The sequence below is a fragment of the Panthera uncia genome, assembly GCF_023721935.1.
Source record: "Panthera uncia isolate 11264 chromosome C1 unlocalized genomic scaffold, Puncia_PCG_1.0 HiC_scaffold_3, whole genome shotgun sequence".
NCBI lineage: Eukaryota > Metazoa > Chordata > Mammalia > Carnivora > Felidae > Panthera > Panthera uncia.
In genome coordinates, this window is record NW_026057584.1 from 44,124,894 (window position 1) to 44,142,530 (window position 17,637).

At 35.6% G+C, this 17,637-nt stretch overlaps 1 protein-coding gene across 1 annotated transcript; it reads left to right on the top strand.

Moving 5' to 3' along the window:
- The first annotated feature begins 7,516 nt into the window (after positions 1-7,516).
- MSTN (myostatin) lies at positions 7,517-14,064 on the top strand. The gene is made up of 3 exons (XM_049615336.1): positions 7,517-8,271; positions 10,039-10,412; positions 13,545-14,064. Exons 1-3 carry the CDS (start codon positions 7,899-7,901, stop codon positions 13,923-13,925), a joined length of 1,128 nt encoding a protein of 375 aa, XP_049471293.1. The 5' UTR covers positions 7,517-7,898; the 3' UTR covers positions 13,926-14,064.
- Positions 14,065-17,637: the final 3,573 nt, after the last annotated feature.

Here is a 17,637-nt window from a genome sequence, read left to right on the forward strand (position 1 = left end):
AAAGAGCTATGCCATCCTGGGTAAACTGAGGTGATAAACTCTATCCCAGTTTTGGAGGAAAGCTCCTTCTTTCTCGTATGAAAAGAAAGCAGGGAGAGAAGGATCACTGAGAAACTTAGTACTTTACAGAAAAGAATATTCACATTCTCCAAAAAGGAGAAGTGAAGACTATGGCACATATAATCAGTTCTCAGTTCTCTGCATTGGGTCAAGGTAAAAAAGATTGTTCTACCTTTGCCTTGCTTAAACACACACACACACACACACACACACACACACAGACATACACACTGCTCTTTTGAGATTTCTTTTCTCTTCTCTGGCTACCTTTGATACTCCTGAAAATCAATTTGACCTAAATATGACCTATGTTGGGTGGGAGCTCTCGTCTTAAGGTCTTAAATAGTGGTGTCATGGCCACTCCCTAGCAAGGTCCCCATTAAGAGCCACATGATGTCTAAGGGTAGTCATAATTATTAAATGCAAAAGCTCCACTGGGACGTTCAAAGTGCTCATTGCTCTACCAGAGAACTACTAGAGGTGGCAAAGACAACAGGGACCTGTAACACCAGTCTCCCTACCAGTTTGCAGAGGAGGGACCCCAGGAGAAATGCTACAGACCATCATCAGCGCAAACTAAAAACATAACTAGAGTCACTTAGAAAAGCTATAAATAACTAATTCTACCATTGGAAAATTAGTAAGTTGATGTTTCTTGTATTTAAGGAAACATTCATTCATTTATTAGTTTAATTATTAAGTGAATACCCTTTTGCCAACATAATTATGTGCTGGCTGTTGAACCAAGAGCTGAAGACACAAAAATGAACACAATAATTCCCAGCCTTTAAAGAGCTCAAAGTCTGTTTGGAGTTGCAGGAAGACAAGTAAGGGGGAAAAAGCAAGCAATTTAGAATTTTAATAATAAAGGCATGCACAACCTATACAATGTTAGCACTAACTCTTTGAGTATAGCATCTTTTTTTCAATGGAAAAAATGAGAAAGCTAAATTATAACTCTATTCTCTGTATTTCAAATCTCTAATAAATAAATTAGAGTTCCTACTTTGGAAAGGAAAGAGAGCAGAAATCACATTTTGAAGTTTTTTTTTTTTTTTTTTTTTGAGTTAATTCTACCTCTAAAGTAGGGTAGAATGCAGAAACTTTACTATCTGGGACATTATTATGAAGCATTGCCATAATATGGATGTTATTATCTCAAGACTGAACTGAAGACCATATACAAAAATTCCTCACGACCACAGATTTCAGTCAATACCCTAGAATTGACAAATGTGAAAATGTTCTCTCGATATACTGTAAGTTGGTAGTTGGTGATTATAGTAGAGTAATATTTATATTTCTGCTCTTGGCTACAATTATGTGTCAGTAAATAAATACACAATGTTTAAAAATTCCCATATTTGATTTCTCATTAAACGCAAAGCTACAGGTACTAGGAAGAGGGTATTCAAGTTACAGGGAAACAATATTTAATTGAAGTATAAACATTATCACTTGGGGCATGGTTCTCAAAGTGTGGTCTGGGAATCTCTGGAGTGGAGACCCTTTCAGAGAGTCTCTGAAATAAAAGCTATTTTCATAATGATGCTAAGATGTGTTTTTACTACTCTTATTTTTTTCTTTTGTGTACAGTGGGGTTTTCCAGAGGCTCCATGACATGTGACAACATCATCACTGTCAGCAAATACAATATATACTTGTGAATGCTTATATTCTAAAATTTCTCATTTTTAATTTTGTGATACGTTAAATATTGTTAACTATGACCAATATAAACAAAACCTTTTGAGGATTGTTTATAATATTTAAGAGTATAAAAGAATCCTGAGACCAAAAAGTTTAAGATTTACTACCTTAGAGGATAAACCTCAGCTGAAGGGGCACACCTAATCAAATCTTTTCATGTTTTACACAAAGAAACTAGACTGTAGGTTTTATGATGACAGTGACAATTTCTGTCTGGCTCGTTGTTTTCTCCTTAAACTCCAGCACATTTCCAGGTACATGTAGGCATTAAAATATTTCATAAAATAATAAATTAATTAATACATACATACATACAAGGACACCTGGATGGCTCGGTTGGCTAAGCATCCAACTTCAGTTCAGGTCATGATCTCAGTTCATGGATTCCAGTCCTGTGTCAGGATCTGTGCTGACAGCTCAGAGCCTGGAGCCTGCTTCAGATTCTGTAACTCCTCTTTGTCTCTGCCCCTCCCCCGCTCACTCTCCGTCTCTCTCTCTCTCTCTCTCAAAAATAAACAAACATTAAAAAATTTAAAAGAATACATACATACCTAGATTCATAAATGAAGGCTTTGCTAATCGACTCATTCATGGTCACATAAAACCTCAGCAGCAAAGTCAAAGTATATTTCAGTTCTCTTATTCCTATACTGTTGGTCTCTAGCTCAAGAATACTTTTGTTTCTGTTAATTTTTGTTCTAATCTATTTAAAGCATTAGTAATTGGACATCAATGTGGGATGACTACCTTCTCATGCTGCTGTGTGAGTTGGACACTATAACACTATACAGTCTTTTTTTCTGGCCTTAAGCATAATTAGCATAGAATGACACTAAAGGGCTGTCATTACAAGGAAATGGCAAGAGTGATCAGATAAAATATCTTTTTGTTTTTTTCCTACAACAGAGTTGAATAACTCATGATCCATTCTAATTCCTAGTCTTCTCCTTTCTTTGGCCACATCATTTAAAATCTGGCAAGCCTTAGTATCCAAAATCTACAAAGAGCTCACCAAACTCCACACTCGAAAAACAAATAACCCAGTGAAGAAATGGGCAGAAAACATGAATAGACACTTCTCTAAAGAAGACATCCGGATGGCCAACGGGCACATGAAAAGATGCTCAGCGTCGCTCCTCATCAGGGAAATACAAATCAAAACCACACTCAGATATCACCTCACGCCAGTCAGAGTGGCCAAAATGAACAAATCAGGAGACTATAGATGTGGAGAGGATGTGGAGAAACGGGAACCCTCTTGCAATGTTGGTGGGAATGCAAATTGGTGCAGCCACTCTGGAAAACAGTGTGGAGGTTCCTCAAAAAATTAAAAATAGACCTACCCTATGACCCAGCAATAGAACTGCTAGGAATTTACCCAAGGGATACAGGAGTACTGATGCACAGGGGCACTTGTACCCCAATGTTTATAGCAGCACTCTCAACAATAGCCAAATTATGGAAAGAGCCTAAATGTCCATCAACTGATGAATGGATAAAGAAATTGTGGTTTATATACACAATGGACTACTACGTGGCAATGAGAAAGAATGAAATTTGGCCCTTTGTAGCAACATGGATGGAACTGGAGAGTGTGATGCTAAGTGAAATAAGCCATACAGAGAAAGACAGATACCATATGTTTTCACTCTTATGTGGATCCTGAGAAACTTAACAGAAACCCATGGGGGAGGGGAAGGAAAAAAAAAAGTAGGTTAGAGTGGGAGAGAGCAAAAGCATAAGAGACTCTTAAAAACTGAGAAACTGAGGGTTGATGGGGGATGGGAGGGAGGGGAGGTTGGGTGATGGGTATTGAGGAGGGTGCCTTTTGGGATGAGCACTGGGTGTTGTATGGAAACCAATTTGACAATAAACTTCATCTATTGAAAAAAAAAAGAAAATGCAAAAAAAAAAATCTGGCAAGGCTTTATATTTGTGTACTCAGTAGTTCCCAGATTATAAAGAGTAAAACCATAAACCTGCTTGGGGAAATATGCTTTATACTCTCAAAGTTATTTTAAAACACCCTCTGGTATTTGTATCAGAGATGAGAGAAGTTTGCTTACTACCTTACTTATGGTTACAGAAATGTGAGGCCCGAAGTGCCTTGGGTGGCTCAGTCGGTTGAGCATCCAACTCTTGATTTTGGCTTAGGTCATGATCTTGCAATTCGTAAGTCAGAGCACTGTGTCAGGCAGTGCAGAACCTGTTTGGGATTCTTTATCTTCCTCTCTCTCTGCCCTCCCCCCAATCTCTTTCTCTCTCTCTCAAAAATAAATAAATAAATAAACATTTAGAAATGTAAGGCCCACTCAGTGCAAAGAAGCATAGGGGAAAGAAAAATACAAGTCTTGTGAAGTGCTGCATTAATTACCTAAAATCTGATTCCTATGAGAAACTGCTTTTAAAGATGGCCAACCTAAGACAAAGCCAACAAGCTGGCTGACCAACTTCTCCCAGTCAGCTAAAAGAAATTCTTCTCTGCTCACTCATCCTAATCACACACTGTCCTGTCTCCTTCATGAAACAACCAAAGCCAGGCCATCAGCAGTCAGACCACAGTGAAGGTTCCTACTCTGAGGCCTTGGGAAGGTTGCAGTCCCAAGCAATATATGGAGAAGCAATATATGTTCACGAAATTTCTTCAGTACCTCTTTTTTTTTTTTTTTAATTTTTTTTTCAACGTTTTTATTTATTTTTGGGACAGAGAGAGACAGAGCATGAACGGGGGAGGGGCAGAGAGAGAGGGAGACACAGAATCGGAAACAGGCTCCAGGCTCCGAGCCATCAGCCCAGAGCCTGACGCGGGGCTCGAACTCACAGACCGCGAGATCGTGACCTGGCTGAAGTCGGACGCTTAACCGACTGCGCCACCCAGGAGCCCCTCTTCAGTACCTCTTAACTCATTCAATGTTGATCTCTAGAGAAGTTGGTTAGATATAGATTTTCAATATTCACAGTAGTTATGTTCTATAAAGTCACTGCCAGCACTGAACGAGTGATTATTGAACCTCTGCTCCTAGAGGAAATACAAGGCTACATTCCTGTGAGCCTCTGGTCACAACATTTTTACCAACCAATCAATATATAACCCTGTTTATCTGTTTAAAAATATCTTATTTAATACATACTGTGGATTCATTAACATTGAACTCACAGCCAACAGGTTATAGATAACTCAAGCCTGAATAGAGCTCATCTAACAACATAGTTTTCCATAAGGAATTTTTTTTCTAAGACATATCACAACCTTATTTCTTAAACTCTAGTAAAACATTTATAACATAAAATTGACCTTTTAACCATTTTTAAGTATAGAGTTTGGTGGCATTAAATACATTTATATTTTGTGCAGCCATCATCAACATCTACCTCCAGAACTTTTTGATCTTCCCAAATTGAAACTCTGTAGATATCAAACAGTAGCTCTCCCACCAACCCCTCCTCAAAGCCCCTAGCAACCACTATTCTACTTTCCATCACAGCCTTCTCGTTCTTAGGAGCACAGCACCTTAGCACTAGGCACTGGGGACCACTGTAAACAGTGGTCCCACCAAAAAATGTAAAAAATGTGGTACTAAATAGATTGCAAAAAGGGCATTTGTTTACAGTATGAGAGCTGAAACAAGTCAGAGCATTGTCTTGTATGACCTCAGCTGGGAACCTGTGCATTAGAAGATTCAAAATTTCACCATTCTGTGCATGTGCATGAGTGGCCACAAAAGCACCCTGCGCATTGATTTTGGGTTAAAAATAAATTTTAGCAAGTAGGCAAATTTGCAAATATGGAATCCATGAATAACAAGCATTGACTATATGTGGAAATGACAACCTTTGTTTACTTTATTCTATGTAGTAAGAATAAAGAGCTGAAATATGCCTGCAATAGGCCTGCATTAGAAAATTCTAGTTACCTCAGAGGACTAAAGAGGTAGTCTACATAAATTGATAATTGGCAGCTACAACCGGTTCTAGTTCATGGGGAGGATATATTTAAGCATAATCTCAAACCCCTCTGTAGGAAACAAAGACTGAGCACTCAAGTAACAGTTATCAATCACTTACTATATGACAGGCACTATATTCAGCAATTTACATGCATTATTAAATTACATCCCTCCAAAGCTCTCTGAGGAAACTGAAGGTTAGATAAGTTAAGTACCTCATCCATTATCACATAGTTAGAAGTGGCAATGTTGAGATTTGAACTCAGGTCTGCCTGACTCCAGAGCCCGGGTTCCCAACTGCTATGCAATTCTAATCAAGTTTAAAAAAAAACCAAAAAACAAAAAATCCTTGACTTACTCAGAAGTATACAGGAACATATGTTACAATGATTATAACCTTGCCAATATTTATACATAGAAAAATAAATTTACTAAATAAAACTTTATAAGCCTGATCTAATATTGTTCCACAATAGAGTATCTGAAACCCTTCAGGCATCTGGTTTGTGTCTGGTTTTCCTTAATCTTTAATGATGGGCAAATCTAATGCATTATGTAAGGCCATTTTTTCTCAAGAGATGTAGATACCTCTTAAGAATTTGATGAAAATGCATTAACTTTTCAGGCTACTGAGTTGCATTTTAGTGCACTGAGGCAGTAAATTAGTGTACAATGTGCAAAAGTGGTAGTGACCTAAAAAATAAATATTTGATATGAGCCACTGCATTCTCTTGGGGGTGGGGGGAAGTAATGGATTAACTCTCCTAGGAGTCCTTAGCTTACCAAAAAGCAGTAGGAAGAAGAAATCTCCTGTGGCCTGGAAACAGCTTGTTTCTCACTGGCTATGTTTGCTTAGCTCTTTAACAGTTCATTTGATTAGATCTTGTGGCTCCCAAAGCTAAGGTTGAGAGTTTGATCCCTACACAGGCCACTTAAATTTAGAGAACAAAAAGCTCCATTCTCTGCTCCCAGACCTTACCCCAAATTCCTGCCAGGTGTCTGCCCTCTGGTCAAAATGAGAAACTGGCAAAGGGGTGCAAACCAATCGTAGTATTGGGGAATGTTAAAAACGGACACCCCTTTATTATGATGCTCTTTCACTTTTATGTGCTGACAGTATTTTGATATAATTTATATAGAATTGATACTACGCTTTTTACTTTTGCCAATGGAAATCTGAGGCAAACTGTGCTTAGGTGCTGCATTGCCAGTCGTAAAACCCATTGTCTTCTTATTCTGAGTTCAGAGATTTTTTCTACTAGCTGACATTATCCTCTTGGTAATAAACAATGAAGAAACACATCTTCTGAATAATACTAATCTGCAGCTTTACAAGAGGAAAGAACTGAATAGTAATCAGCCAAAAATTGAGCACCATTTTCATAGTAATGAAAAACATTAAATTATTTAAAAATAATTCCATGTGTAATATAACATTATAATAAGTTGATTTTTAACGTGTGCTAAGAATTTAAACAGGAAAACAAGCCTCTCAAATTTTAGCTGCCAATCTTTTACTAGTAACACTATTTTAGCTTTTCTTTAAATTCAGGTCTTCCTAACTTAAATTCATATTTCCCTAATTACACGGCACTTAAACATAATTTAATACAGTAAATAAAATTATTTTTACTTCAAATGCTTGCCTAAATAACAGATACTCATTTTAATTTTTAAGGAAGTAACATTTCAACTTTTTAAGCATGAAGTGTAAAACTAAGATTTACTTATTTAAATTATAACCTGAGTTTCACATGTAAAGATTAAGAAGATTTAAGTGTAGTTTCTATTATTGTTAACATAGACTTTATTTTTTTTCAAATGTCACATATATCTTTCATTATTTGTAGATTTATTTCTTTTATGAAGTAGTCGAATGAATCAGCTCACCCTTGACTGTAACAAAATACTGTTTGGTGACTTGTGACAGACAGGGTTTTAACCTCTGACAGCGAGATTCATTGTGGAGCAAGAGCCAATCATAGATCCTGACGACACTTGTCTCATCAAAGTTGGAATATAAAAAGCCACTTGGAATACAGTATAAAAGATTCACTGGTGTGGCAAGTTGTCTCTCAGACTGTACAGACATTAAAATTGTGCTTGGCATTACTCAAAAGCAAAAGAAAAGTAAAAGGAAGAAATAAGAACAAGGAAAAAGATTGTATTGATTTTAAAATCATGCAGAAACTGCAAATCTATGTTTATATTTACCTGTTTATGCTGATTGTTGCTGGTCCAGTGGATCTAAATGAGAACAGTGAGCAAAAAGAAAATGTGGAAAAAGAGGGGCTGTGCAATGCATGTACTTGGAGACAAAACACTAAATCTTCAAGAATAGAAGCCATAAAAATTCAGATCCTCAGTAAACTTCGCCTGGAAACGGCTCCCAACATCAGCAAAGATGCTATAAGACAACTTTTGCCCAAAGCTCCTCCGCTCCGGGAACTGATTGATCAGTACGATGTCCAGAGAGATGACAGCAGTGATGGCTCTTTGGAAGACGACGATTACCACGCTACCACGGAAACGATCATTACCATGCCCACCGAGTGTGAGTAGCCCTCTTAGTGTATATCAACAATTCTGCTGACTGTGGTTCTAGTGTTTATGAGAAACAGATCTATTTTCAGGCTCTTTTAACAAGCCGTTGGCTTGTATGTAAGTAGGAAGGAAGAGTTTCTCTTTTTCAAGATTTCACGAGAAATCTACTAATGAGACTGAAATCTGCTGCACTAAAAACCCAAAAGGAGATAAAATAAAATGTTTGCATGGCATTAATGTTTAGTTTAATTTGACAAATAGGAAATGCTTATGCTTTCACTGCTCAGTACCTGCAAGGCAACGATTGGGAGATACTACAATGTTAAAAACCTACATGAAATTTCATGATTGCATTTAGTTGCCTGAAATAGGCATCTGTAATAACAAGTTTTTTTTCTCTAATAAAAGAGAAAAACGTCTTCTGCTAAATGCCTAGAATGACTTCTGTTATTCAAAGCTACTCCTCACGGTGTTTCTATGTTCTTTACAAATTAAAATATTTAACTTTGAAAGCTTTTACACTGGAGAGTATAAAAAATGTTTTTTTTAATTTAATGTATTAGTAAGACCAGTGATGAAGTGACATAGCAGAATGATAATCATGAGCTTATTATCAGAAAATGCTTAAGAAATAAACATTTTAATTAAACAGGTTATGGCTCACAAAGTCCCACTTCTCCCTTGACCCCGGCACTATTGTTGAGAGTCCCTGGTTTGCATGTTTCCAGGAAGGCACATTGCTCAATGGCCTTCTAAAATATTGTTTTCTTCTTCATATGAGGGAGGAGGACTATTACCTGTAGTATCTACCTTGCTTCTGAAAGAGAATATATTTTGTACCATTGCTTTTTCAGTCATTTCAAAACGACACTCAAGGAAAGGCAGACAGTCATCTTAACAGAGAAGGCAAGACAAGAAAGATTTTATGCTATGTGTCTGCAGTCTTGCTTTAAACAGTGCTTTTATACACTTGAAACCTGACTCAAAACAGTTTCAAATACTGTTTTGCTTATTAGGCAATCATGTTACAATGCAACAAATAATTCTCTTTTAAGACTCTGCTATCTAGTCCTGGAGTAGATTTACCTTATTTGTAAACAGTCTTGGAAAAACAAAAGGGGGGAAGAAACTGCTTGTGCTGCTTACAACGACAACCTGGCTCTAAAGACCGTGTTTTCTAACTTTTGAGATAAGCCTGAATATAACATTCACATTTTTGTGCTAATTACCTGATTCGTTTTGTTCCTTTAGGGCTATTCCAGAGCCAAAACATAACAGATGTGCTATATTTTCTACTAATTCCCAGGGCTCAGTTAGTTGCTCAGCGTGTCTTGTCCCCAGGTAATTCAGGCCTGGGGGAAGGGTTCCTTCTTCCAGACTGATTGGTACAGCTGCTCAGTAAGTGTAACTACTCAGATTCCCAAAGAATTCTAAGTGGATGTTCCTCCACGGTGTCTCTTGTTCTCTCTAATCATCATCATTTTAAAATTTCATCCACTGCTCATTCTTTCATAGAATTCTCTTTAGCCCACAGTTCTCTGAGAGGGAGCAGATACCTCATAAACAGCTGAAAAAACATATATCTAAAAAATTCTGAAAAGCTAGAGTAATTATTTTCTTTGATATTTTTCTGAATTATGAATGAAATCCTACATGGTTTTTCACTTTAAAATATGCATTCACTATTCCAATGGGGGAAAAATGCTCACCAATTTTTTATTCATTTTTTATGAGAAATAATTTCAATAACTATTTTTCTTTTCTTATTCATTTATAGCTGATCTTCTAATGCAAGCAGAAGGAAAACCCAAATGTTGCTTCTTTAAATTTAGCTCTAAAATACAATATAATAAAGTCGTAAAGGCCCAACTGTGGATATATCTGAGACCCGTCAAGACTCCTACAACAGTGTTTGTGCAAATCCTGAGACTCATCAAACCCATGAAAGACGGTACAAGGTATACTGGAATCCGATCTCTGAAACTTGACATGAACCCAGGCACTGGTATTTGGCAGAGCATTGATGTGAAGACAGTGTTGCAAAATTGGCTCAAACAGCCTGAATCCAACTTAGGCATTGAAATCAAAGCTTTAGATGAGAATGGTCATGATCTTGCTGTAACCTTCCCAGGACCAGGAGAAGATGGGCTGGTAAGTGATAACTGAAAATAACATCTAGCAGCAAACATTGCTACATTTTGATTCATCATGTGAATGAATAATAGTGGAAAAATCACTACCCATTTCCTATGCTCATAAACCAGACAAAAGTATCTTACTCCAATGGTAGCTCTGTACCCAATAAAAAGTAGGTGTCTAATTTCATATCCTATGAAACACCCTCTTGATACTTTTATTTTGCATGAGGATTAAAAAAAAACAGTTATGCCATAGTCCTTAACTTCTTAGGGAGTTCTTTAGAAGCGGGGATGAAATATAAAGTGCTTTTCATTGATATGCTACATGATTTCATGGATAAAAACATGAAATCTTCATAGTGGATTCTGCTACATAGCCAACAAATTTAAACATATCTTTTTATCCCAGAAAAGTGCCAAATATGTTGAAATTTTTTGGTTTAGAAAAGCAGAAAAAACAAACTTGAAACATTATAATTAAAATAAAATGCTTTTATTTATAGCATGATATGTTTATATATGTTTACATAAATATGATATTTATAGTATGATACGTTTAGGCCTATATCTTATTAAATGTATCATTTTCAAGGTTCCTCATAATAAATATGTTTATTATTTTGTAGACTGTTGACTGATGTACATGTAGATTACTTTGTGAATTACCCCTAATGAAATTTAAATTTCCAGGCTACTTAACATTTGTCACCTAGCTTATTTCGAAGCTGCCTTACCATTTTTGTGCAAGGGTTTACTTAGGTGATGCCAACTAATTTAATATCAGACCAAGCAGATGACAATACTTCATATATTATAAATTTTATAAAAACCATTTTAAACCCTAGTATAAGTTTAGAGTTACTCACTGTTCTGCTTTCACAAACTTATTTAATGTGACCACACTTTTTACTTCTGAAACCTATTGACATAATTTAGAACAAAACATCATACTTGCAAACAATAAATGCTATCGTTTTAGTCTTTAAATGGTCTTGGTTTTAAAGAAGTATATAATTATTAAGTCAGATCTACTTTATTTTTTTAGTTTTATTTTTTTTTAATTTACATCCAAATTAGTTAGCATATAGTTCAACGATTTCAGGAGTAGATTCCTTAATGACCCTTCCTCATTTAGCCCATCCCCCCTTCCACAACCTCTCCAGTAATCCTCAGTTTGTTCTCCATATTTAAGAGTCTCTTGTTTTGTCCCCCTCCCTGTTTTTATATTATTTTTGTTTCCCTTCCCTTATGTTCATCTGTTTTGTCTCTTAAAGTCCTCACATGAGTGAAGTCATATGATATTTGTCTTTCTCTGACTAATTTTGCTTAGCATAATACCCTCCAGTCCCATCCATGTAGTTGCAAATGGCAAGATTTCATTCTTTTTGATTGGCGAGTAATACTCCATGGTATATATATATCACATTTTCCTTATCCATTCATCTGCCGATGGACATTTGGGCTCTTTCCATACTTTGGCTATTGTTGATAGTGCTGCTAGAAACATGGGGGGTGCATGTGTCCCTTCGAAACAGGACACCTGTATCCCTTGGATAAATGCCTAGTAGTGCAATTGCTCGGTTGTAGGATAGTTCTATTTTTAGTTTTTTGAGGAACCTCCATACCATTTTCCAGAGTGGCTGCACCAGCTTGCATTCCCACCAACAATACAAAAAGAGATCCTCTTTCTCTGCATCCTCATCCTCGCCAACATCTGTTGTTGCCTGAATTGTTAACGTTAGCCATTCTGACAGGTGTGAGGTGGTATCTCATTGTGGTTTTGATTTGTATTTCCCTGATGATGAGTGATGCTGAGCATTTTTTCCTGTGTCAGTTGGCCATCTGGATGTCTTCTTTGGAGAAGTGTCTATTCATGTCTTTTGCCCATTTCTTCACTGGATGATTTGTTTTTTGGGTGTTGAGTTTGATAAGTTCTTTATAGATTTTCTATACTAACCCTTTATCTGATACGTCGTTTGCAAATATCTTCTCCCATTCCGTCGGTTGCCTTTTAGTTTTGCTGATTGTTTCCTTTGCTCTCCAGAAGCTTTTTATTTTGATGAGGTCCCAAGGTCAGATCTACTTTAAATCAAAACATATTCTTTAAAATATTATATAATTTTCCAAATGATATATGTTTCTTTAAATGTGCTACATGACAGGTGATTGACTCACAAAATGATGTGATTTTTTATAATATTAAATAACAATAATTACCAAGTCGATTTTGATTTTGATTTTGATATAGGATAAAAACCATTATTAATTATTTAAGAAAGTACTTTTTATGGGTAGTATTTTAATGATCAAAGTTGGTAATGTGACAGAAGTTTAAATTATTATTAAACAGATTATTATTAAACAAGTTAAACATAATTATTAATATGACATACTCCTCAGATCTTTCCATAGAAAAAGATAAGTCTCAAATGCATTAAAAGATTGGGGCAAGGGAAGAACTAGCAAATTATTGTTTAAATATATGAATAGAAACATTCAGTGAAAAAATAAAATGAAATATTTTTTGTATCTTCTGAATCTGTCCCTCTCTTCCTCAGAGTTTTTCTTTCCAACCCAGTATGCATACTACCACCTTCATTACCCTACCTCTCTTTTTCCTATTACAATCCATAAAGGGCTGGGAGGTAACTATTTTGCTCTGGCTTTAATAGCAAGTTTCCCCAATTAAAGATCTAGGGAACAGAGGATGGATGAATATACTTATCCCTCCAGAAGTCATCAGACACATTTAGCCAACATATTTAATTAGAAGAGAGAGAACTAACTGCTTTCTTCATCCCTGCTGTCCTCCCTCCTCCTTGACTCTCCTCCCTCTGTCCCTTCCTTCCCATAAATATTTTCAGAGTATCTGTTATGTGCCAGGCATTCAGATACTCAAACCAGTAAACACAGAAATTAAAAAGACATAGATCTGACCACAGGAGAATTAGCATTGTTGCTATGTTCTTATGAGCCACAAGGGAAGAATCACGCCCAGTGTAAATTAAAATCCTTAATGCTGTGCCTTTAAAAAATAAATGTGGTATGAGCAAAATGATTAATTTCTTCAATAATGACTTCTTGAAGTAGGAAAGTGTTTCAGGACCTATTAATATTACTGATTGTTCTTTTCCTTCTCATGCAGAATCCCTTTTTAGAAGTCAAGGTGACAGACACACCAAAAAGATCCAGACGAGATTTTGGGCTTGACTGTGATGAGCACTCAACAGAATCTCGGTGCTGTCGTTACCCTCTCACTGTGGATTTTGAAGCTTTTGGATGGGATTGGATTATTGCACCCAAAAGATATAAGGCCAATTACTGCTCTGGAGAGTGTGAATTTGTGTTTTTACAAAAATATCCTCATACTCATCTTGTACACCAAGCAAACCCCAGAGGTTCAGCAGGTCCCTGCTGTACTCCCACCAAGATGTCTCCAATTAATATGCTATATTTTAATGGCAAAGAACAAATAATATATGGGAAAATTCCAGCCATGGTAGTAGATCGCTGTGGGTGCTCATGAGATTTACATTTGGTTCATAACTTCCTAAAATATGGAAGGCCTTCCCCTCAACAATTTTGAAACTGTGAAATTATGTACCACAGGCTATAAGCCTTGAGTATGCTACAGTTACTTACGCACAAGCTCAGTATATGGACTAAAAGAGAGAATATATGCAATGGTTGGCATTTAACCATCAAAATAAATCATGCAACAAAAAGTCTTATGATTTCCAGAGTTTTTGAACGAGGAGATCAAATTACTTTTATGTTCATATGTATTACAACATATCTAGGTAAATGAAAGCAATTCTCCTTGTGTTCTCATGAATTAAAGGAGTGTGCTTTAAAGTCTATTTCTTTATGGTATCATTTAATATCTACAGTAAAATCTGTATGTAGTATTGGTAAAATGCAGGATTGTTAAATACTGTCATTTGAATCATCCTCCAACACTTGAATTTATATTGTATGATAGCATACTGGTAAGATGAAATTCCACAAAAATAGGGATGGTACACCATTTGCAAGTCCCCATCCCTATTATGATCTGTACAGTACACTAACAATCCATGCCAATGGTGCTAATACAATAGGCTGAATGGCCGATATTATCGGGTTTCTCGAATAAAAAACATTCAGTAAAATAGTAAGTTTCTCCTTTCTTAAGGTGCATTGTCCTACACCTCCAAATGGGGAATGGATTTTCTTTAATGAAAGAAGAATCATTTTTCTAGAGGTCAGCATTCAATTCTGTAGCATACTTGAAGAAACTGCATTATCTTAAAAGGCAGCCAAAAAGTATTTGTTTTTAATCAGAATTTCAAAATTACAGCCTGCCTTTGCAACACTGCAGTTTTTATGATAAAATAATGGAAATGACTGATTCTATCAATATTGTATAAAAAGACTTTGAAACAATTGCATTTATGTAATATGTATACAATATTGTTTTGTAAATAAGTGTCTCCTTTTTTATTTACTTTGGTATATTTTTACGGTAAGGACATTTCAAATTAAGTCTTAAGGCACAAAGACATGTCATGGATCACAGAAAAGCAACTGCTTATATTTCAGAGCAAATTAGCAAATTAAATAGTGGTCTTAAAACTCCATATGGTAATGGTTAGATGGTTATATTACAATCATTTTATATTTTTTTACATTATTAACATTCACTTATGGATTCAGGATGGCTGTATAATGTGAATGTGAAATTTCAATGGTTTACTGTCATTGTATTCAAATCTCAACGTTCCATTATTTTAATACTTATAAATATTATTAAGCATACCAAAATGATTTAACTCTATTATCTGAAATGCAAAATAATAAACTGATGATATCTTAACAAGAATTGTTAATTTTATTTTATAATTTGATAATGAATATATTTCTGCATATATTTACTTCTATTTTGTAAATTAGGATTTTGTTAATCAAATTCATTGTACTTATGACTAAGTGAAATTATTTCCTACATCTAATGTGTAGAAACAATCTAAATTATATTAAAGTGTTTTCACCTTTTTTGAAAGACAAGTTTTATGTTATAATGGTTAATTCTGCATTTCTGATTTCACTTTATTATAAAAGTCTAGTGGTTTAGCAGAAAAGTTTGGGTTAGGAATTGTAAGTCTGCTGCTCAAGTTCTCATAAGTGAAATTCCCATTAAATTGGTTCTGGTCAAGTTGCTTTAAATATACGAAAGCAAGAACTAGTTATACTTGTTTCATTTCTCTTTATCTTGACCTGAAAACTATTTATATGTTTTCATAGGTTCAATTTCCAAATGCATTGCTGTTGGCAAGGGTATATAGTCCTAGAGTTACAAGTTCTACTGAAGCCACAGGGACACAGAGAAGCTGAATTTATTTTTCTTAGCATTTAATGATACTGGAACGTTTATTTGAACTTTGGGGGCACCAATTTTCAAATTGAATTGAAAAACAATTATAAAGTACCTAGAAATCCTTAAGTGTAACACTGTATGTAATGTCTTTGAAGTGGACTCTCTTCAGTACACCCTCAGTAGTTTAGTAACTTTGCTATAAAGCAGTCTCTAAGTCTAATAGAAGAGGTAATCAAAATTCTATCTAGTGTTATGGTTCCTAAATAAGTAATTTATAATTAATGTAAATGTAATTTTTAACCACCAATGATACTACAGCAATTTACACTCATACAAACTAAGTGTAGTACTTTTTCTAACTTTAGCATGAATATATTTAACATTGACCAGTCTAGAGCTGTGAGGGGGTTGCCCCTGTTGAGTGAAGGACCAGCTATGGTGATGGGGAGAGGCCACTTTCAGTTACACACACACCAGAACCTACTTCTTCTAGGGCCATGGATACACCTGATCCCAAAGTCTGGGTTAGTTGGCCCATTCACGTACCTTGGGCTCTGGAGTACAAATAACTGGGGACCTTGGTCTCTGTCATGGGAGGAACAAACACCCTTGGTTTCTAAAGACCCAGTCACAGGACTCCCCAATCTTTATACTCACCTTTACCAAGGAGCCCCAGGATCACACCAGCTTCACTGTGTGGTAGCCCTCTTTGAAGCCCATATGATCATGAAAGAAAGCAGCAGGATCAATGTCTTTTGTGACAGGACCTAGGCATTTCCTTTTCTATTTTGCTAAGGTCTTAGAAATGGCAAGAGTACTCATAACTTTCATTGTCAGAACCTCAAGAATATCCACTTGTGGTATCATAGTAACCTCTGGGATTTTCAGAAAACATCATGTAAAGTTCAATCAGTGCATCAGTTTTAATATTCTAACTGTTTTGTAAGACTTCTCATACTTCCTACAGACCTATAGTAGTTAAAAATACATACATACACGCATACATGAATATAAAAACAAAAACCCTTCCAAACTCAACAGTCCTTTTTGTATTCAAGTTGGTTTTTACACTTTTGTATAGAACCTTATTTTCTTAAAAGAAGGCTGTCATTTGATATTGACAGTATTTAAATTAGAGCCAAATTACTCAACCCTAAAAATGAAAACAAATTTATTTCACTTTAAATCATGACAGACACATTTTAGGATGTCAATGACCCTTTTGAAATCTGTTGAAAACTAAAGACAGTCTCACCAGAAGAAATAAAACTCACAACTTTGCATATAATTTCAGGGAATTTAGGGCCTTCCTAGAGTGCATCCGTAGAACCTAGTTTATAAACGCTTGGGAGGGATCTTGTATTTTTCTTCCTAAGATAAATATTATTTATGAAGTAATAAAATATATTTATCATGGCTGTTTCCCAATTAATCAGTTTTACTTGTTAAACAATTTGAGTGTTACAAAAGGAATATAAATTTCAAATCAGCCTGGATGTCTTAACGTGCTAAAACCCTTATTATTTACAAAAACATTTTGTTTCTTAAAGACTATCCAATCACCAACTGGCAACTCTATGATAGGTTAAACTAGATAACTAAATAAAATGGACTTCAAATTATAGAAGCATATTCTTTTTATGTTTCAAAAACAAAATTAGGATATCATCAGGACTAGTGATGTGTGGGTATCAGAATTAGGAGGGTATGAGATGGTAATATTTATTGAGCACCACATTTGTGCCATGCACTTTTGTGACATGCTCAGTACATAAGACATTATTGTTCCCAGTTAACAGGAGAGAAAACCTTGAGGATCTGTGACAATGGGAGGTATCTCAGTGGCCAGCCTGGATGTGAACTAAGAGCAGTTTAACAAAAT

What these genes read in the sequence shown, in the direction of transcription:
- MSTN (XM_049615336.1), top strand. Translation starts at nt 7,899, where the DNA reads ATGCAGAAACTGCAAATCTATGTTTATATTTACCTGTTTATGCTGATT. An exon ending in CATTACCATGCCCACCGAGT is followed by an intron (nt 8,272 to 10,038) that starts GTGAGTAGCCCT and finishes ATTCATTTATAG; the next exon opens with CTGATCTTCTAATGCAAGCA. An exon ending in GACCAGGAGAAGATGGGCTG is followed by an intron (nt 10,413 to 13,544) that starts GTAAGTGATAAC and finishes CTTCTCATGCAG; the next exon opens with AATCCCTTTTTAGAAGTCAA.